The 23,493-nt window shown below is 36.2% G+C and overlaps 1 protein-coding gene across 1 annotated transcript; it reads left to right on the top strand.

The window, feature by feature from the left end:
* Nucleotides 1-19,760: 19,760 nt before the first annotated feature.
* On the top strand, nt 19,761-23,223 carry LOC135157335 (uncharacterized). The gene is made up of 4 exons (XM_064112534.1): nt 19,761-20,014; nt 20,736-20,804; nt 21,747-21,864; nt 22,343-23,223. The coding sequence occupies exons 1-4, from the start codon at nt 19,918-19,920 to the stop codon at nt 22,872-22,874; spliced, it is 816 nt and encodes a 271-aa protein (XP_063968604.1). The 5' UTR covers nt 19,761-19,917; the 3' UTR covers nt 22,875-23,223.
* Nucleotides 23,224-23,493: the final 270 nt, after the last annotated feature.

Genomic DNA, 23,493 nt, shown 5'->3' with positions numbered 1-23,493 from the left:
CCCCCTTGTATGTCGAGCACAGAATGTGGTTCGTTCAGAGTAAATGTGATAAAATGGAAAACCATTGCGATTAATAGTTTTTGTCGGGATTTTTTTGGTATTTTGTTTTTGTTTGTTTGCCTGTCTGTTTGTTTATAGCACTACAAATCAGTGAATGTAAGAGGTAGCTTAGAATTTGAGGTTGGTTACTTGCTTTGTTTAAGATAATTACAATGATAATAATAAAGAAAGCGTAGCAAAAATGTAATTGTTATTATCATAAATGATTACTGCGTAGGAACGCGCAAGTGTGTAAATGTGTACGTTATTGGTTTGCCTTTAGATTTTTCCTTTTAGATTTGAATTTTTAAATCGACTGCATGAGGTCAGCGCACTTGCCGAAAGCTAGAAAACGTAATTTTTTTCTTCGAAGTTTGCATAATTAATACTCATTGTATCTGTATATGTCTTAGAAAGAATATTTTGTTTACTTAATGTAAAAAAAAGGAAATTATACTTGCTTCATTTCATAGATAGTCAAGGTCAATTTAGCGTAAAGGTGCTTACGTGTCACGAAAGTAAATCGGGCAAATTACGCTAATGAGTATAGTAGCGTAAAGACATACATGTAGAGGGCGTAATAGATGTAAACATTTGTATTTGGTGAATGGATGTTAGTTTATTACATATTCTGAGAATGAAGTTTAGATGAAGTCTTGTGACCTATCAGGAGAAATTGACGTTTAGCTTAAACATTTTTGCATTAATTCATAAACCATGATGGTGGTGATGTAGCTGGCAGTTTATTTAATATGTGCAAAGCATGAGGGTGATTTTAGTTGTAGTTTATCAGCTCTCATAGGATTTGATAAAGACAAAACCATTTAGGACTATTGAGAATGGATTAGATAACACTTTGAGAGCAAATGATATAAGGCGATACTTTACATAAAAAAGCCCTATTATAATGCTTATCAGACTCATGAATAATTATACGAGTCATCAGATGTACTGAATTCTTTTGAAGAATGTTTACATTTAATGTTTAGACGAAAGGAACTATTTCTTTTAAGAGAGTTTCGGTACATAATGAAGACTTGATTTTAGTTTGAACAAATTTATTTCTAAATGACAACATAGCAAGGAGTTATGATAAGGTGTTACATATAAACATAATTAAGTTTAAATAAAAAAAAAACTGTCATAAAGATCAAGGCATGAATTTTGAACGATAATTAGATTCAGTTAATCGAACCGTATATCAAACGAGTCAAATAATGTTTTTTTGACAAAATAAGTGTATTTTGCACTTAGATAAATAGATAGATAAATGGTTTATTTGATAAAGCTCATACATCATGGCGGCCAAGCCGAATTGTGATGCATTTACATATAAATTAAAAATAAATCAATACATTAGAAATGGAATACATATCATTGAAATGAATAATAATTAATAAAAACAAGTATTCTTGAATAGAAATATCTAATAGTATGATTAAAATGCGAATTCATTAATAATTGCAAAAATAACTATAATCGTTGATGCATCAATAATTGTAATTTGATAATTGTGAACTAGCAGAAATTGAATGAAAACTGAATTAAACTGGGGGTTAATTGATAAATATAATATAAACATTGATTTTGAAAAGTAGTTAATTGTATGTATAGAACAAAGTTTGAAGTAGCGACAATAATGAAATAATATTAACTAGGAATGATTTGAATGAGAAGTTGAGAAAATATTGCAAATTTGTCAATAACTGCGATTAGCTGCTAAATAATGCATCGATCAGTTTGTGAATTGAGCTGTTTAAGATTGAGGTAATTATCAAATAGATATAGTACAAGAATGAGATTGCAATTATTATAATCTTTATTGTGAAGGCATTCGATTGATTGAAGTTACTTTATAATAATGGAAATTCATTTCTAATTTCAAGCTTATCTTAAAGCCAAATTACAAATTGCAAATTAATTGAATGTTTATGTACAATATATACAGATAATTAATACAAGTAGATATATAATACAATATAAATGAGATTGCCTTTTTTTTTCAATTGTAAAGACATTCGATTTATTTGTTGAAGTTATTTGATCATAATTGAAATTCATTTTTAATTTCATAACTTAACCAAATCACAGGATGCAAATCAAATAAATGTCATATGTATATTATTTTACAGGTACTTAAATACGAATATACAATATATATATCAAAACAGGCAATGTCTCGTTGGTGATCATGATTCATTAATCAGCTTGATCAAGTAGGGTACCGGGCTATCCCGAAGTCTATTTGTCCTAAATCTTATCTCCGGTACCTTCACCCTCCTTCGAAGCCTCATAGCTGATCCTCTTTCGGGAGCAGTTGAAAAGAGGTGGCTGAATAGTTCAGTTTAGTTGCAAAGTCTTTGCACAGTTTATAACGTCGATCAGCCAGGGTAGCCATACCATAGTTTAGAAGAGCGCTCTCAAAGGTAGAACAATGAGAGCCCATTATGATCTTCATGGCTCTTTTCTGAATGCTCTCAATCCTTCTAACCTGATCTTTTGTAAGACCAGCGTTCCGTACTGGTACCGCATACTCCAGTGTCGGTCTTACAAAGCTATTGAAGACTGTCAGAAGATCTCTCGCTGGTACGCCGTGGTGTTTCAAAACCCTCAGCATGTAGAGCTTATCATTTGCTCTTCTCAGCATCTCACCAACCTGTTTATCCCACTTTAGATCAGCTTGGATGTGAATGCCGAGTAATTTAACACATTCTTGCTGAGTGATCGATTCATCCGCTATCTGTACCAGTGGAGCTTGAGGTGGTCGTTTCATGAAGCATACTTCCATCTCTAAGCATTTCGAGGGATTCAGCTTCATGTACCTAGAAGCTGAAAAGGCCTGGAGAGAATCTACGACTCCCTGAAGCTGCGATTGCTGATTGTGTTCGCGAGACTCTAGCAGTGTTAAGAAATCAACATATTTGTATCTCCTCACAGTGTTGTCGATATCCAAACAGGCACTATTGATCAGAGCGAGGAAAATTATGGGCCCAAGCTTGGTCCCTTGTGGAATTCCTGCATTCAGATCAATCCAGTCAGAGGTGCTGGAGTTGTATCTGACGCACTGTTTCCTCTCATACAGAAAATCAGTAATCCAATCAACATATTGCGGATTTACACCCATCTTCAGCAATTCCTCGATGGTGACATTACGGTTTACGCGGTCAAACGCTTTGCTGAAATATGTGAGAATGAGTGTGGATGATGTCCTGGGTCAGTCCGCATGTAAATACAAATGATGAGTAATGTCAACTAAACAATGGACAGTGGACAGTCCCTTGATGTTTCCGAACTGCTGCGGGTCCATCGTAGACTGCATATCGCGCATGGTTCACTTAGCGTCGAAGGATTATGCCAGTTTAGCAAATCGGTCAGTGAGTGAAATCGGGCGAAGGTTGTTAACATTGACAGGTTTCGCTTTTGGTACTGGGACCACTATCGCTCGTTTCCAAGCCGATGGTACAACACCTTCAGCGTAGGATGAATTCAGAATGTGGGTTAATGGTCCACAAAGCTCTAAAGCAAATTCTTTAATCACCCGAGCAGGAATCCCATCAGGGCCACCAGCACGCGTTGTATTGATAGACTTTAGCTCACGAAATACCTCCCATGGTTGCACTGAAGGACAAGGGCCTGCAGGTAAGTAAGCTGGTAAATTCTCTCTGCAGAGTGGCGGGATATCCTGAGCCACCCCAGCAAAGTGTCCGTTGATACTGTTGGCTATGCTTACGTGGTCACTAGGATCGACTTCCGGGACTGAAATGACAGAGTGTTGTGGACTACTGGAGGTCATTGACTTAATCCCTCTGTACCAGCCGGGACGAGTCCTCTTTCTTCAGGTGTTCAATTCGTGAAGGATAGAACTCCCGCTTTGCGTCTTTAATGGCCAACGAAATTTTGCGCTGCCAGTGTTTGAACAACTCACTATTGTCACGATGAAAAGCTGATTGTCTTGTTCGCATCATGGATTTAATCTCTAGCGTCATCCAAGGTTTATCAAACACATGGCGTTTGACACGGCGAGTCGGAAAATGCATATCAATAGCACTATGGAGAGTAGCATAGAATGCATCACACGTCATCAGCCTGGTAAACTTCTGACCAATCATGATCTATTGCCCATCTACCGAACGAACGAATACAGCTATCCGAAAGAGGGCGTGTTGTGCGCACTGTTGTCACATTCGGAGTCGGTCGCCAATCACGTGATTTCCATAAAATGGTTGAATGATCACTATTACCTATTGAGGCGCGTATCTCCGGATTCAAGTACAACGACGGTATGTTGGTCAAAATCTTGTCAAGCATGTTTTGCCCCCGAGTTGCTTTTTCTACAACCTGGATGAATTTTGTGTAATGAAGCAATTGCTCCAAATCCAATTGATTGAAGTCTCCAAGAATAATTATTGCCGCATCGGAATGCCTCGATAAAATGGTATCAGTTGATGTTTGCATGTGCTCAATCAACTGATCAGCGATGACATTGTCTTTTGGGGGATAATACACAACTGCACTATAGATAATAGGAATTGAGCGCGGTAGGCGAGGTGGTCTGCTCTTAACCCAAATGACCTCAAGCTGAGCTGGGACCTGGATTTCTCTTGCAGCTACCGTGTTCATCGAATCTTTAGAATAAATTGCTACGCCCCCTCCAATACGCGATGTCTTTGACTTTGAATGCACAGTATAATTAGGGATGGATACATAGTCTAGTGGCATGTCATCCTTATACCATGTCTCAGTTACCGCCACAAGATCAAAGTTACCATCAATCACAGTTCCCCTGAACTCATCAAACTTATTATTTAAAGATCTTGCATTGCACAGGAAAAACACTGGTAAACTTACTTTTGTCCTAGAAGTGTGTATTTTAACGATATAAGATGGTCTGGGGTTGGTAGTTGGTTTATGAGGTCGCTGACCGATAACAGTCTCAAAATGGCGATGGGTGTTAATTCCTCCACGGCGGCCCCGGTATCGACGCAAAATTCCTAAGGACTTAACCGTTTCATGCAATTGCGGATCCAAGACTCTTTTAATTTTTTGTCCGCGTATCTGGAACAATTCATCTCTGTTGTATTGGATAATTTTGGGTGGGGGATTAGTCGACATATCGCCGGTCTCATTCACGGTATAAGTGTCCTGTCGAACAGCCGGGTAACTTCGGGTCACTTATTGGCGGGAAGCCGATGATCTCGGTACAGTTTAAAATCACAAAACTGGTAGTACAAATATAGATCATCTTCAAGCAAATTGAAATTCCAATCAGGGTCAAATTGACTGTAGACTCACCAAACAATCTCCACTATCGAATTAAGTCGTTAAGAAACACTGAAAATAGTAAAAATCTGGTAAAATAAGATCAAATTTGTCTGCACTAAAAAAAAAACGTTTGGTCGCAGCTTGACAGCGCCCTCACAATGAGCATACTTATGATGTTATTTTTTTTTATTTCTTTTTCTGATTATGCAGATTGAATAAAATCTACCTATACAATTATCGGTACTTCTAACTTCCGAGCTTGAAAGTTTCCTTTCTCCGGTGATCCAGTTATAGTCGCATAATAAAGTAAAATCGATTCAAATGTATGTTTCTGCGCATGCGTGTGTCCATAATTTTTTTTAAATGAGTATTTCAGGATGCTGCATCATTGAGTGTGATGTGAAACCACATGGATCTAAGATTTAAACAGACGCAAGTATTGCAATAATCACTTGAAAATTAAACAAATAATAAGAATAAATGATAATCACGAAAAGGGGTTTGGATTAAAACAAAAATGACTCTTAGTTTTTATGTAAGTATGGCAATTAACGTTATAATCACATCTTGCCCATGATTAATGTGTGATGTGTTGAGCAAAGATTGCAATGGCATCCCAATAGGTTAAACAAACAGTAGCTAATTAGAAGTTTCAGTCTTTATAACATGATATCCATGAGTGTGATAATTAGCTTTATATTACATATAAAAATATCAAAAAGTATAACTGTAATGAATACCGAGATGGTTTTCAAGTGTTTTAAAGACGTTTAGAAAAAGAACCGGAAAATATGGGGGTGGGTGAGAGCGGAATGTGTGTGTGCATGTGGATGAGTATGCTTGTTTGCGCGTTGGCAGTTTGTGTGGAGGGTGCGTGAGGGTGTATGTGAGCAGGTACGTGAATGTGAAGATGTATGATATGTGAGGAATGGGGCAAGGTCAGTGATTTTTTTTTTGACGACTGTGAGCGTTACGGGATTGCAAAGTTGCTAATTTTCAAAAATAATTCATAATGTGTATATTTATCCTTTCTTCTAACAATCTATTCCCTGGTCGTTTGTGTATAATCTTACTAATAAGGCAAATACTGTTAATAAACATGGGACATGACGCTGTGTGAGGGTGTGTTTGTGTGTGAATGTGGGAGCTTGAAGCAAAATAAACATGAGACGAGTAGTTTTACGCCTTTTACGTTAAAGTTTTGTTTTCGGCAAAGCACTCGTGTTAATTAGTATGTGTTGTGACGTTTGCATACAGAGGATAGTGAACATTTGTTAATATTGTTGTAGTTATTTCCCTTGAGTTTATGATGTCGAATTTGGTTAAAATTTTGAATCAAAAGAAGTTGTAACCAAAAAAAAATGTGAGGGTGTGTGTGTATGTATAATTATTTTTATGTGTTTGAGACAGAGATGGGTACAACTAGGGTAAGAAATTTAGAGAAATTAGAAGGAATAATATATTTTTCATATCATCAATTTTCATAAAACCGACTATTTGATAGGAACTAAATGGGGTAGGCCTACATATTACAGATTTATTACAGATATTCAAGATTCCCAAAATGTTGGGGTATTAAATGAGAAGAGGTTGGAGCTGCAGCACCCCCAGGTTGTGAAAGTGTATTGTATGCATGCATGGCATGGGAGTGTGGGTGTGGGTGAATGTGGAATTGGGGGGGGGGCGTTGCGCGGGACTTTGATGAGGAATGTATAAACAAACCCTGCGTTCTAACAGTCATCTTTTGTGAAGGGGGGGGGGGGCGATTATCTATATTATGTATATGTTATAAGCAGCTGGTTTTCGAAAGTTCGTGTGTCTAGAACACCATTGTTTGGTATTTAAATCATCTATATCATTACAACCGCCTTTAATGCGGAAATCAAAGGATTACTCTAAAGCTGATTAATAACAACGGAAGCAACCATTGTATATATGCTCTTGAACATTAATAAACAAGGGGGCGCGAAAAAGTGATTGAAAGTAATAATACCATTACAAAACTATCACGATATCTGTCTTGTGAATATGTACGACTTTGTCTGTCTCTTTGGCAAGTACAACACAGTAACCAACTGGTATTGTTTTTTTAAGATTAGAGTAAAAATGCATAATTCTGCCCTTGCTATATGCATGCTAATAATTCTAAGTGTGGATGATGTTTTCAGCGATGGAAATTCCGCACATGCGACTGACACTACTAAGGGAACAAAGGCAGGAGAGCGAACAGCAAACGGTATGTTTTGTAATCCTGATAAGATTAACTGCAAAAAACAATATATCGTTTTATATGGGTTTGCGTGTTTTAGTGTGATTACTTGGGGCTGGACATTTTGACAAGCAAAAAAAAATGGTAATCACGCAGAAAGTAACGTCATCTCGTCCAAAATACATGTTTTATTTCGATTTTGAATTATATATTTCTTTCCAACAACAAAAGTAGGGGGTGACAATTTATAGTGTGTCCCCCTACTATTTTGGCTAGGGGGTCGCGTCCCACCTGCCCCCCCCCCCCCCGGATTTCCGCCCATGGTTTTGGTCCAGGGGAAGATATTATTCCTATCAAGGATGGATCATTATCAACCATGAATATATTTTTTTTGCACGGTCGTAATTCCCGCCTTTTATGTTCACATCTGTGACATTAGCTGTAAATCTCTTAAATGACCAAAAATAGTATCAACCAATTGAAATGTCAACATGTTGGTTGAACCCATTACATTTTCTTTCTTTTTTGTGATTGATGCCTTTAATGGTAAAAAAATTTTTATTAATTTAGAATTTATAAAGCGTAAAAATCTGTCAAAGGCTGGCACTCTATGTGCTGAGTAAAAATTGTTCAACTTACACAGTACGAATAAATAGAAAAAAAAATAGATTAACAACAAAAATTACCGTATCTGTTATTATTTGGCATGTTTTGAGGTCAGGGTGACGAGTAAGTTCGGAGCAATTAAAATCACATGTTTGCCTAATGAGGCAAGTCTTCAATTTGTTTTAACTCTTTCGGCGCAGAATTGATTCGAGGGGGGAGGGAATTGTATTTGGAATATTTTCTTTGAATTCCTTTTAGCAAATTGCACCACTGATGCTACCCAAGAATTATAACAATTTATCAGCTTCTCCAGTACAAAAGGGAGATAACCAACCATTACAATTCTTGAATTTAATTGTACATATGTGTAAAATTACAACATTAGCGTGGTGAGAACAGGGTTTGTTCAATGTTAATTACAGCGCTCGGATAAAATGCAACTAAATGGGTCTTTTAAAGTGGTTTTAAATCCTTTTTTTACAGATGGTGCTTACATCGGTTGCTTTGCTCAAGGATGCTTGCACTTCGACTATGTCGTCAATATTTCCAGATCCATAACACCCGATTCGTGCACAGCAGCGTGTAAAGAAAATGGATTTCCGTATGCCCTGATCTTCAACCGAACCAAATGTTCTTGCTCCTGTACACACATCTGTAAGAACTCCCCCCTGGATGACGGTAGATGCGGCCTGCCCTGCCGAGGGGACCTTACGCTGTTTTGTGGCGGTTTTGAGGGAGCTTCTGTTTATGCCGGTAAACCTCATTACTTCCTTACATCACCGAAACTGGTACGGCAAAGTAAAAGCCCTGTGTCAAAACGTTCCACTTTTAGTTGTTCGTCTCCAATTATAATGAAGAAAATGTCTGTTTGGGGTAAAAATGTCATTTTTTTTTACATGAGATCAACACACTAAAAAAGTGAAATGTTAAATCAGCAGTTGAAAGGTTGTGGGAGCAACAAGCTTTTTGATATGCTATATCCAACGTACCTGCTGCAGAAAGCGGAATCCAACAATTTTAGTGTTGGGTTGAACCATTTAGGGTGGTGAATGCAGCAACATTGATAAAGATTGTCACTCATTCATCCTTTCAATTGCTAATTTATTATTTCGCTTTTTAGAGTTAACCGTAATAGTTTTTTATATTACTTTTCCTTTCTGACGAAACATACGGTAACTGAGTCGACCATGTACTGTAAAAAAAGAAGTTATTTAAGATGTTAAGCGCCTTTTTTAAGCCTATCACTCTCACAACTATTGTTTAATCTGTTTAAACAACTGTTTAAATTTCTAAACAAGATGTTTAAATCACAAAAAAGTATAAACAACTAGTTGTTTGAGTGACAGGCTTAAACAATGTGCTTTTTTACTGTGGATATATGCACAGTAAAACAAAAATAAAAAACATCGTTTATAAAACACGCAGTCTACTCTTTGAACCATACAGTATTTTAACAGTTTAAACGACAAATCTTTTTTATTTAGAATGAAAAAAAAAAAAAAAATGGTGATTAGGATTTTAACACTTGTTTAAACCATTTCAACAAATACTGTGATGTTTATGTATTAAACAGCGTTGCGTAGAAAACGATTAAATAGAAAAAGATTTTGACTATGTTCGATAATGTCATTAGGCGGTTTTTTGCTGCTGGTCCATCGTGAGACAACCCTCTCTTTTGAGTAAATAGGCAATAAAAAAAATACCCCGCTATCAGCACTTATTCAGTCGCGAAGGCACTAGTTCAATATCAGATCGGGTTGAAATAAAGGAATGAAACTACATAGGCATAATAGGTGATATCTCAACATTATATAATACTACTAATAATAATACATTTCATTTATATAGCGCATTTTCATCAGATACAAAGCGCATTAAAGAAAGAAAGAATATCAGAAACACAAATAGGGAGTATGAAACATAAAATGATAACTACAAAATTATGAACATTATGAACCGTACAGAAAAATTAGAATAGGTAGGTTTTAGACATTTCTTAAATCTATTTTTCAATCTCCCTCATGTTCATTGTCTTCTCATTTAGTCGATGCTAGCTCAACCATGTCGATGAGTGACAAGTGTTACCAATTACCCAACGAAAAAGAAGGTAAGGTTAGCTATTTTATAGATGGTACATTATATATCTTGGACCATTTGCAGAAAGGGTTACGTTTCTACGCATCTCAAAGAAGAAACAAAAATAACACAAATCCCGATACGCGCATTTCATATGCTGAACATCAAGTTCCCTTTGATGTTTAGAGTAGAGTGTGATGGAGAAGTTTTCTCTGCTAGGGCCACAGGTCATGTTAGTATATTGCTCCAACCATCTATTTGAGCAGATAAACCGCGAAAATATGACGATTTTTTAGATGCTATATGTGAGGTTACTGGCGGATCCAGGGGGGGGGGGCACATCCGGCTCGTGCCCTTTGTTTTTTTCTGGCAGATTTTTTTTGCGAACGAAATTACCTAAAATTATAGGTGAATACCTGTTTTTGTTTACTCCAAATAGTACGTAATAATTTTTTTTAGACGGAACTTTCGCCATAGTAGTTTGGTAAAACGGCAATTTTTATGGTCGACATAAATGGAGCCCATCGTCAAAGTTCCATGTAAATAAGTTGTAAAAAAATATTTTCGTTTCCTGAAAATTACGATTATCCAAAGAAGAAATAAATGCAGACTTAAAACAAATACTGGAATCAATTTCCTAGGGTATACAAAAAAAAAAAAAAAAATTCAACAGTTTTTTACCTTTTCTAATTAATGCTCGTGCAGCCCATCCAAATTTTTCAATAAAACTATTTTGTACATTTTTGTTTTGCTTTTGTTTTGTTTCTATTCTGCAGTCTTTGCTGCCACATTGGGCGACATGTGTAACCAAACAAAAGAGGACAAATATGGTAATCATTCCCTAATTTCTTACAATATGTTTATCTCCTCATTTGAAAGCTTTGGTTAAATGGCTTTGTATTTATTTAAAGATAGTTTATTGAGTTCTGTAGTCTCAAAACGGCGATAAGATATAACATGAATTGAATACAAATGCTGAATTTAGAGAAGAAAATTAAATTCAAACTAATATTTATTCCCACAATGCATTTGTTTAATACTTTTAAATCTGCATTTATCTCTACATTTCCCAAATGAATCATATTTTTTCAGAATACAGACGACTTCAAATAATCATCAGTGCTGTGATTGTTCCCGTTGTAGCTATCATCGTTGCAATCATAGGGTGTATGGTGCATCGACGACATCGACATCGCCGACTTGGAAGACAACCCACGACAAATCCGCCAGAAGCTAACCAGGTTAAAGAAGTTCCTTCCGATACCAGCGACACAAATGAGACATTGGAGAGGTTTACGCAAGAATCGGTTTTGCATGTCTATGCAGAAGCTGACCAATGTTTTTTCTCGACTCGAGCATTAGGAAACAAGTTCCAGAGAAATTCAGATCCGGATCCGGGTAAGGAAGGTATTGATGAGACCATGGATGCTGTTCAAGGCAATAAAGGGTATCACGGATATGTTGACATGCATTCTAAAGGGAGTCGGTCTAGGGGAGACAAAACGGTTAGAGATAGCATGACTGATGCAGATGGATACGTTATCCAAGACGGAACTGGCATACAAAATGTACCTTACGAAGCAATGGCGTCTCAAACTGCATGGTTATAAGATTTGGTACAAGGGGATTGACTCTGAGATAGATTCAACGTCTTGTTAACTTGTCTTGCTCAGCCCCTTGAGTTTTGACAGGCATTTCGTCCAAGATACATTTTATATTTTTAGTTTTTTAGATTGAACTTCGTTACCAAACAGCCAAACGCTTGTTTAATATTTATAGGAATTTGCTGTAGATGATACCATAATCAAATCAATCTACCCAGGCAATCTGCTTTGTTTTACCAATCATGCCAATACAGAACTTACCGTCGGTGCTGTTTTGTTAAGTCTTACATATTCGATAAAAAATGTATTTTGTTAATTGAGATATAGTGACATGCATAGGTGTCGGTGTTTCACGGAGGCAGTATTGTTACACTCCTGGTATTTTACTGACAATTATGATCAAAAGCAGGCATATATTTTGATGAAAAAACATCAAAAATTATACATAATTATTATATATTTAAGGAAAAGGCTATAATAGTTAAGTGTTATTTGCATTAATGCAATATATGATATGGATTTGTCCCTGAATGGTTATAGAACAATATCAATTTCGGGATTCGGTAAATATTTTGGCCATGTTGGCGGTGGGTTATGCTAATAACTCGGGTCGCGTGCGAAATAACTTGGGTTTTGGACTTTCGCGATTTCTTTTTATTTCGATGCGTTTTTTTTTTCTAACGGTATCTTCAATGGCACAAACGCGCTGGGAAAATAAAATGAAATAGAAATTCGAGTTTGGTTTTAAGCCGGCAAGGGCCTTAAATAAAATGTACTGGACTACTGTTTTAACATAACAAACAAGAAAATCAGCCATGGGACTCAACTAACTAAGAATAGATCCGGACTTCTGTGTCTCATACGAGGACTCCGAGTCGGAACATGCCATATCTGCCACATCGATATTACATCGTATTATTCCCATATACGGACATGCCTGCCTGAAATGGCCCCAAGGCGGGACCCGGCCGCGGTCGGACACGACGTGCATTGGTATGAAGCAAGCTAACGTGAGTCAAGCCAAGGTAGATCCGACGTTACATTGCCAGTCAGTCGGCAGCCCGTCTGAAAATATTTTATTCAGCGGTATGCATAGCCATCCGTGGTTTAATGCATAAACGTAATGAAGTGAAGACGATCTTTCCGATCTGCGTTTTAAAACTTTGCTCTTAGAATAATTGTCCATTTCTCATACAATTTTTCTTATTTTATAGATAAAAGGGCCATATCGTGTTTTAAGTATAAAATGGATCCCTAAAAAATTCCCAACCTGAATTCTTGAAACATTGAATAGGTGCTTTATTGTTTTTCTTTGTGCTCGCGTGCGAAACGTCTTTCTCTCTCTGTGTCTCTCCAACCTTCCGAAATTAAAACAGTCCCTCGGACACAGTTTAGGCGCTTGACAAATAATGCTATGACAACCAAACTAATTTTTCTCATCGGCATCAGTAAAAATGTGAACGGGTTTTTAAAACTAATACTAAAACTGATATAAAATTGATCTTGAATCGATTTTAAAATTGATCGTGTTTGTTATGTTATAAACAGTAGTCCGCTACATTTTGTTTAAGGCACTTGGGGCTTAAAACCAAACTGGAATTTCAATTTCATTTTATTTTCCCAGCGTGTTAGTCCCATTCAAGACAACGTAAAAAAAATCGCATCGAAATCCCAAAAGTCGCCAAAAATCCAAAACCCGAGTGATTTTGCACGCGCACGCGACCCGAGTGATTAGTATAAGCCTTGGCGGGCGGTATTTAATTTCATCGAGAAAACCACATTCCCTCACGCACAAAACAAGATGCCGCTAATGCCTCGTTTACATTTTCTACGATTATCGTAGGTTGGGTTAGTTAACGATTTCTGATGGCTTTGTAGATGGCTCCGGGCTACGATATTTGCGATTGCATCATTTACATGTATGGCCATCTTAAGATTTCCTGCAATAGGTATCGCAGAGGGGGAAATAAGCCTCAGAGAGGTACTGCGGATATCTTACGATAGTCAAGCTCTAAACGTGCCTTATTGCAAATCGTGTCATGTCCGTATATTATTCGATGCCTCTGCTCTGATCATAATATCACAAAATCCCAGTACAATTTATTTACATCCATAAAAGACCTAAAATTATTTGGGGAAAGAGGCTTAACAGAATATTCGACTCTGTGATGATCTTAAGTCCGTTCGTTAGTCGGTCGATTATTTTTCGTCACCCTGATCATACGATTTCCAGCATATGATCAACACAAAGATTAACCCACAGTGATTGTAGATCAAATGTAAACCGTTATTAATATGGCAAGTCAGTCAAACAAATGAGAAAGGAATTGAATTCATAATTCTTTATATTGATATTTGCAATCCAGTAATTTCGTTACACGAATTCGTTCTGGCTGGTTGCCTGCCTAGAAATTATTTTCCGTTGTTATAATAATCTACACCTGATCCTAAAAAGAGAAAGCTACGTGGCTTGTGACCAGGGTCTTGGTCGGATTTATGGAAAGTGAAAATATACCCTATTCATTTTTTTTTAAGGGCTAACATGCAAAAGGGACATAATCGATTTTTTATCATTTGACAACTTTTAGCATTTTTAAAGAAAGTGCACCATGTGCATCAAACTGAATATAGTCCAATTCCCAAGATGTACGTTTTTAGTCAAAAGGGACTAAATCCACCCTTGCCGAATCTTCATATTATATTTTTAATTTCACCCAAATTTCATTCAGGAAGTTTTCCTCCTATGTTGAAGAGTCATCAATATAGAATATAAAAGTGGCAGTTGAAAAAAGAAATCATGCAGATATATTTACTTTATATGTTGTTATTTATATAGTGTGGTATTGAGTGAGTCCTTTTGCAAGAAAATTGCATAAGGGCAATAGTTGCACACTTTGTTCAACATGAACATAATATACTTCTCTCTATTGTCAGTCTATAGATGTTTAAAATGATTTACTGGTCTTTTTACAAGCGCATACATTCGTAATTCCGAAGCTTCGTTATTCCGAAGGTTCGGATATTCCGAAGGTTCGTTATTCCGAAGGTTCGTATTTCCGAAGTTTCGTAATTCTGAAGGTTCGTTAGTCCAAAAACGAAGTGAGGTTCGTAATTCCGAAGGTTCGTTAATCCGAAAACGAAATGAGGTTCGTAATTCCGAAGGTTCGTTAGTACGAAAACGTTTTCGGACTAACGAACCTTCGGAACAACGAAACTTATTTCGTCTTCGGATGAACGAACCTTTGGAAAAACGAACCTTATTTCGTTTTCGGATTAACGAACCTTTGGAACATCGAACCTTATTTCTTTTTCGGATTATCGAACCTTCTGAATAACGCAACAAATGTTCGGATTAACGAACCCTTTTACGTTTTCGGATTAACAAACATCGAGGTATAGGCAATTTACGTGTTTCGGAATTACGAACCTTCGGAATTACGAAGTGTAACCGTTTAGAAGTAAAAGGTGCAAACTTTACCATATATAGCAAAAACTTGAGATTATTTTCATGCAAAGGGTCTAAATAAAAAACAAACAAATATAAAGCCATTACATTAAATAAAAGACATCTGCAGGATTTATTGTTCTTGTAATTATTGTTACTATATTAATGATATTTAAATACAGTAGATAAAGTTCTCGAAAAGGTGGTTTATTTATTATGAATTAACAAAAGTGTATCTAGTCCCCATTGCATGTAAACTCTTCATTTAATGGAGAGTGATATCGAATGCACGAAAAACGTGCAAAAGCTTATTTGCTCTCTGAAATGAAAATAATTTTATGTTACACCCTTCCAATGTAGGCTGTTTCGTATACCTGTAAATAGGTTTCATTAATTAAAAAAAATGACGGAGGAAATACAGGATACAATATGTGTGTAAATTGTGGCAACATATCGATTTTTTATTTTTTTTTTTAATTTTTTTTTTTATTTATCATCATAATTAATATGATTTCAATTGAGGCTCTTCCCTCGGTGATCTTGGGGTTGTCTTTCATTAGGGAGTTTTCGCATTTTACACTACTGAGCCACTCTCTGCAACGCACAAATTGCTTTGAAAATGCCAGTCAAATCACCAGGGAGAGCTGACTAAGCTTTTGTCGAAAGTTGATGGACTAGGACAGCAGCGTTAGAAGTAAATATATATTTTGTTATAAGTACTTAAACATTGACAATTTTGTGCATTGACTTAGAAGTCTGGCCTACTTTGATTCTTATGAATAAAGTATTTCAGTAACATAATTCGTATTAGTAAACCTATTTAAATCATTTTGAATGTACATCGTAGAATCTGACAAACAGGAAAAGAGCAAGAGATATTTATGAGGAAGTGAAACCTCACTTTATAATGCATGTGTTTTGAAAAAATAGGAATATCATGTTCATACAGAATAAATAGAGATAAACTTATTGAAGGCTTATTGTGAGAGATGGAGGGAGAGAGGGGGAGGAGGTGGAAACACAACAAAGAAGGAGCCAGGTGAAGAGACTGAGAAGATGACAGAGACAGGCGTAAGCAATAGATTGTGTTCGGACTAAAAGGTCCATCTCGGCCAGGTCATCGAATACAGCATACTATGACCAACTTCAACTTATTATGCAGATACTAGAGTTTTGGCTACCACGATGCATGACTGACTGAAGAACATAGAAAACGTATCTTGACAAAGAACAACAACCAACCAAGAAGTCTTTGTCGAAAATTTGAAAATCAAAATAGCAGTTTCGCCTGGATAAAAGACATTAATTGCATTTTTTTCGTCACCTCAGAAACTTTTTGATCAACAGAATGCTTAAACATGTCCCAAAATAGTTGAGCTGTTAGGGAAGAAGGGAGGTGCGCGCACAACGCAGTCGATGCATTTGATGGCATAAACCGATCTGCCCTAAACGATTCCCATAGGGTTTGGTCGAGATGATCAGTTTGGCAGAAACAAGCTTCCATGATTCTATTCCTGTCTTTAAAGGGGAAGTTCATCCTGCAGAAAAGTTTGTTGTAAAAAGCAGAAAAATTATAAATAATGAAAAAATTAAAAATATTGGTGAAGATTAGGGGAAAATCCATCAAAGATTAATAACATTATCAACATTTTTAATTTTGGATATGTGAAGTCATAAACGAGCAGCTTACCCATATGTTACGTAATATAACATGCATCTAGATTTCAATTTTTAATGGTTCGGATGACTTATTTTATTTATTTTTTAATTTAGGAACGGATGTGAAATGATTTGTCTATTGTTGTACTCAAGATACAGTCAAAACCATTTTCAATTTCCGAAAAAAATGTTTTTTAAGCATACATAATTCTAAAATAATAAAAATTATATTGCCCTATAAGCGGATTTAAAACAATGTAGTCTGATTAAGGTGAGAATGCCTCTACTTTGAGGGATTTGTTTATTCTCCTCATTTACGTGCCAAGACAAACATAACATCAAAACTAAATCCATGATAAAGTACGTACTATATATTTGTAGAAAAGAAAAAAGAAAATGGTATGAACACGATGTCAATGGTTTACAACATATTTAATTGCCCGTCAAAAGTGAAGAATTGTTTCGATCGTGTGACTTGACGACCGCAAGGCAAGACAAAAGGTTATTCATTTCGTTTATTGTGTTATTGATACACAAAATAATACACAAATCCAAAGCCGTGAGACTGCACTAGTGCAAATGTTTGGTCTAATAATGAAAACACATTTTTCCATATTGTTAGTATGGTAATTATTCCATGTACGATTTTCAGTAAAAAAAAATTTCATTCAAGCTTTCGGGGATTATTTTATTACTTGTTGGTCGTCATTTCAGATTTTCATCTTCTTTGCTATAATAATAATGATATGGTCCATTTATATAGCGCAGCCACATAATTGCGTATACTCTACTTGGTATCATATTATAACCCCGGCTGTAGCTGAGACGCCTTATAGGCGCTAAAACATCCAAAGTACCCATTCACCTCAATAGGGTCGAGTGCAGCAAAATGTGGGTAAATTTCCTGCTGGAGAAAAACACACCATAGCTGGGAATTGGACCCACGTCTCTCTGATTGAAAGTCGTAACCACTAGACCACGACACCCCCCAATTTCATCTTACACACACGCTATGCACATCTTAATATATTGTTTAAATTGTCATATTGGCCTTTAGTTGTTTGTTTCAATTTCACTTCTCTTATTTTTATTCTCTTATTTTCCTTCTCCGATAGTTGTGTGAATGTAGCACACGATGTTTCCATCGTTGAAATTAAGAGTATTTGAAAAGCTCAGTTGCAAAAGGGGTTAGGTCCATTTACATCAAATTTGATTTTTTTTTCCCCCTCAATTGTACAGACATTTAGTAGCTCTGTAAGATGTTACCAAAGAAAAATTAAATTTCCCATTAAAAAGTGAACAAAAATGGCAAAGAAAAATCACTTTTTTTGTAAAGGGGTTAGGTCCACATTTTTTTTTTTTTTTTTTGGGGGGGGGAAGAATATTTTTTAAAATATGAAGACAGATAGAGTTATTTTATACCCCATTTTATGTTCGCATGGTAGGGTATCATGAAAATTTAGTTTCGCATAAGAATATTGCAATATGGGAGAATAAAAAAAAATATTGGAGTGGACCATAACCCCTTTTGCAACCAAACTGTTCTGGAGAGCTCATTTGTCAAAAGGGGTTAGATCCATTTTTCATCATTTTCATTGTTTTCTGTCTCAAAACCTATAGATTTTTTAGTTGCGCTGATGATATCAAAGAATATTTGAAATTCACATTAAAACCTGATTGACAGTGGCAAAGAAAATAACTTTTTTATTCAAATGAGATTGGATTCATTTTAGTTTGCTTGCAAAAGGGGTTAGGTCCACAATGATATTTTTAGAAAAAAAATATATAGAAAAAATTGTGAAGACAGGTAGATTTATTTTCTACTCAATGTTATGTTTTCACATGATAGGGTTACGTCATGACAATTTAGTTTCTCAAAAGAATATTGCAATAAGTGAAAATAAATACATGATTTTTCTCGAAATGGTCCCAAGGTAAACCTAACCCCTTTTGCAACCAAACTCTTCATTTGTTTGTACACTAGCCAGTTTGCACTCATTGATACTAATCATATTTCCCCCCTCTTATCGAAAGTAACCAACAGTGGATATAAAAGCAAATTATGGTTTTGCAAATCTTAGTAAAGGCACGAGGGCGTTTTATGAGGTATAGTTGCCATTCTGAGCATAAGGAAATCAAAAGTTGTATATTTCAACAGCGATTTTTTTTTCCTTTACAGGATAGGAAATGTCGGTAACTCTGACGGACATGATGTACACTGCAGTGAACAACATGATGAATCTGTGATTTTTTTTTAGTACTCTTCAAGGTTAAAGGACGGGGTACATCTAGCATATGCTTTGGATATACACATGACAATGGATGCATTTCGTATAGTAAACAGAGTGTATTGGATGATGGCACTTCGTTTACTACTGGGGGCTGTCAGTGGTGCCGACAACACATTGAGCAAACAAGCGGACGAAAGACACGCAAAAGGTATTTCTTTTTCTTTACATGAATAGCATATTGAATTTTGTCTCACCTGAACGAAATTCGGCAGGGACCTCGTAATCACTTTCCCCGTTTGTTCGACAATGTTAAAGTTTTTGCTTAACTTGCTTTCATTTCTTTATGTGTGCAACAATTATGTTCATACTTGGTATATATCATTATTGGGTAATACCACATGTTACCCAACGAAAATGATTGGGTCAAAGGTCATCTAGGGGTATTGTTAATTCACCCACTAGTTGATTAATTTAAGAAATCTATTGCCATTAGCATTTGTGATGATTATTAAGATCGTCAGGACCAGAGCCATCAAGTCACTTTATACTGGTTTACTCGACTAAGAACCTTCATTTATTTTTTCTTCAGATGGGGACTATATGGGTTGTTACCTTCAAACTTGCTTAGACTTTCTCTATCACCCAACCCTCTCGGAAATATCACCAGATTCGTGCACAACTGCATGCAAACAACTAGGTTATAGTATAGCTGCAGTATACAACAGAACAGAATGCTCTTGCTCGTGTGAGCTGCAAATAGCATGTAATTATGGTATTGGTAAAGATATGGACCCCGTTGTAGGCAACACTCTATGTGGCTTACCATGCATAGGTGATGCGTTGAGATTCTGTGGCGGTTATAGCGCAGCCTCTGTTTATCGTGGTAAGTATATATTCTTACTGAGGTGTGGGGTTACCTGCAAATTTGTAATAATTTTTCTTTCTTTGTTTAATGTTTTATAATAGAGGGAATAATACATGTAGATTGCCGTTTCACTTCATGAAAGGTAAGGGTATAAAGGGAACAAAATGACAAGCGATCCTAAAACCAATAATAGGTCGATGGAGAGGTTCTCTAGAAGTAGCTAAAATGTTACATTTCAAAAGTAGGGGGAAGTAGTTAATTTATATTAAAACTGTAAGGATTTGGAGTTGTAAAGTTGAATACATCCCACCCCCCACAAAAAATAATATAATCACAAAATACATGTAGACCTACAACGGCTTATTTGACAACTTTTTTTTCAGACTGCTTGGAAGTTTCGCTGAGATTGCACAGTTCATTTGTTCTCTCTATATCTACTTTGTTTTATTTCGTGAAATCCCATAATAACATGAAATACTTGTTGTTTGCAGTTATTTTTCACATACTATAATATTTTTACTGCTTATTTACATGTATGAGAACATGGTACGTTACAACTGAGGGTTGACGTAGATGATTTCCGATGGAGGGGGGGGAGGGGAGGTGTACAAAAATTTATACGGGCATTAACACAAATAAGTAAAGTACACAAGTAATTAAACCGAAGCATGTAGTCTCACCCACGTCTCTCCCACGTGACTATATTTAACTTCATTACATATATCTCTTTTGTTCTAAGTTGAATCTGGAAACACCTTAAGAAGCAACTGCACGCTGACTAATCTTAGTAGTACGACTGAATCTAAAGGTATGTGTAGATACATTTTTTTACCAGATGAAACGGGGGAAGATGTAAAAAGGAGAATCTACCATTTTTCTCAGAAATTCTCGATATCCATTATGTGCGAGTACCAAACAACATCAAATCTAAAATCATTGTAATCTTATTGATTAATGCAGTTAACTTTATCTTTTTCTTTCGAAAAATACCAGTAATAGAAATGATACTGTTAACAATATTATCATCATCTTCATCACCATTTTTACAGCCTTAATGGTACAAGGATAAGAATAGGTAGCAGGAGCAGTAGAGGTAAAGGTAGCAGTTGAGTAGTATTGACAGCAGCAGTAGCAGAGGTAGTAGTGGTAGAAGTAGTACGTACTAGAAGTAGTAGTGGTAGAAGTAGTACGTAGTAATTGTAGTAGTAGTAGTAACTGTTGTTGTAGGAGTAGTAACTGTTGTTGTAGGAGTAGTAGTATTGTAGTGTAATATAATAATAGCCAAGAGGCATTACTATCATTCAGAAAAAAAAATGGACAACGATAAATCTAGAATTTCACGAATCTCTGTCACAATTTTGCTCCTCACGATAATAATGATGTTATCAGGAATCGATTATAACACTTTAAAATTAAGACTTCAAAAACACTATAAGGAATTACTGTCTGCAAATGTTTGTGGGGTTGATTTCCACAAATGATTACATCAATAAGTGTGTTTGAACAATCGTTAAAATCATCCTAACGATCAATCACCATGGTATTTGTTACGGGGCATTGAGTCGAAATTTGTATGTTATCCCTTTTATGTAATATCAAGCAAAATGACTGCACAAGTAGCACGTCTGCCCCGCCACAACGTGGAGGTGCTATTGCAGTGGTTGTTATTTATGTTGGGCGGTCAGTTGTGATGATCTTATTTCCATCCTTTTTTTTCTTCTTATTTTCTGCTTATTTTTCCTTTCTTTAGAACCACCGGGATTTTCGTCAGAGTCACCATGGTCATGGGGTAAATTAAGACCCTATGTTGTTGGCGGTGCGAGTGTAGTTATCGTCTTACTCATGATAATCATCTTTGCTTGTTTCAGGTTTTGTGCATTTCTTCATTTATTTTTTTAAACTATCTGATAAAACAATATTGGCAATTTAGGAAGTCTGATAAAAAAGGGACGTATGGGTTTCTGAAATCACCAGTTTTCTTAATGGTATAAACAAATTACATTGTTTTATACTAAACTTAACTATCATTGAAGTAGCTGTGTATATTTTCACCGAATTTCATGTTGGTGATGGGGACTGGTTTGACTTGAAAATGTCTGAACAAAATATTATAAACTACTTTGCTGGAATAAACATAGTGCCACACAGCTCGATCACAATATGTTCACTCAGTGGATGATATATGTAAAAACATTATTCACACTGCTAAAATGGTCAAATTTCAAATGTGGTGGTGATTCCACACTGTGAACACACTGATTTTCTTTTGTTTTGTGCATTCAAACACATCTCCTAGCTCTCATAATATTCTAAAGCTCCTCAATCCATTTCCCAAACACATTTCAGAAACCGGGATCGTCGGGTGGTCTACTCCCCTCACAATCAGTCACGAATCTGGCGTGCCGATGCTTCATCACGAGAAAGTGAAGAGCGCCCTCCCACTGACCAACAGGCAATCAGGGATCGACCACAACTTCCTTCCCGAAACCTTGGTAGCGGTCAACAGCCACCTGAAGTCGACTCGGTACGAACTCGCATCCGACCCACTAAGGAGGAAGACACAAACGACGGTATTCCGGTTCTACAATCCGATATCTATAATGTCATTACCGGGGAAGGTGATATGCCCGTGCCAGAATCAGAATTCTACCATGTCCTAAACAAGGAAGATGACGGCGAAACATGCAGCCAAGAACATTTAATGGCTAATGAAAACGCCTACGCATACGCTGATTGCCGAGCCTTCACAGACAATTTCAAGCGCTCGGCTGCTTTCATTCGTACCCAGTCTAATAGCATGCATCGGTGCCCAGAGGGTTCTGAAGAGATTGAACACGAAATGATAAATAATGAATTGTATGCAATCTCGAAAAAATAAAGTGCATCATAATTTGTTTTGTATTTCACCAACATGAGAGTATAAGACGCAAGTGTAAATGAATCATCCGAACTTTATATTTTAAACACTATTTTTTTTCTCGAATAATTTACGTTTGCGGATCTAAACCCTTTTAAACAGTTTTGAACAATTGGTTACTTGTGAATTCACATAAGTGTTCATATTAAGTGATTGGAGATCCCGCCTCCATCAAATCATACTTTGCACAAGGGTCCAAAACGGATTTACATACATATAAATATATATATATATATATATATATATATATATATATATATATATATATTATATGTGTGTGTGCATATGAAAAAAACAAGCATTGTTTTTAGACTCGGCTTTAAATTCAATTAGTCGGGGAGCGTATCAGGGCAAATTTGGTTTGCATGAACTTTGCACTATTGGATAAATTAAATCACTTGATTTCTCGGGAAGGTCTAATGTGTGGTAACACACACTTCTTTATTTTAATCCACTTTGTGTCGATTGTATTTAGATTCTACTCCTCTCTCTAATCTCTTTCAGACCTTGGTTCCCAGACGGGGTAAAATTATATTGTGCAGTGTTTACAATTCCAAAGTTATTTTTCTTATCACGACCC

This window comes from Lytechinus pictus, chromosome 17 (genome assembly GCF_037042905.1).
Source record: "Lytechinus pictus isolate F3 Inbred chromosome 17, Lp3.0, whole genome shotgun sequence".
NCBI lineage: Eukaryota > Metazoa > Echinodermata > Echinoidea > Temnopleuroida > Toxopneustidae > Lytechinus > Lytechinus pictus.
This window is presented reverse-complemented; position numbering and strand designations above follow the sequence as displayed.

What these genes read in the sequence shown, in the direction of transcription:
- LOC135157335 (XM_064112534.1), top strand. Translation starts at nt 19,918, where the DNA reads ATGGACCCCGTTGTAGGCAACACTCTATGTGGCTTACCATGCATAGGT. An exon ending in TAGTACGACTGAATCTAAAG is followed by an intron (nt 20,805 to 21,746) that starts GTATGTGTAGAT and finishes TCCTTTCTTTAG; the next exon opens with AACCACCGGGATTTTCGTCA. An exon ending in ATCATCTTTGCTTGTTTCAG is followed by an intron (nt 21,865 to 22,342) that starts GTTTTGTGCATT and finishes AACACATTTCAG; the next exon opens with AAACCGGGATCGTCGGGTGG.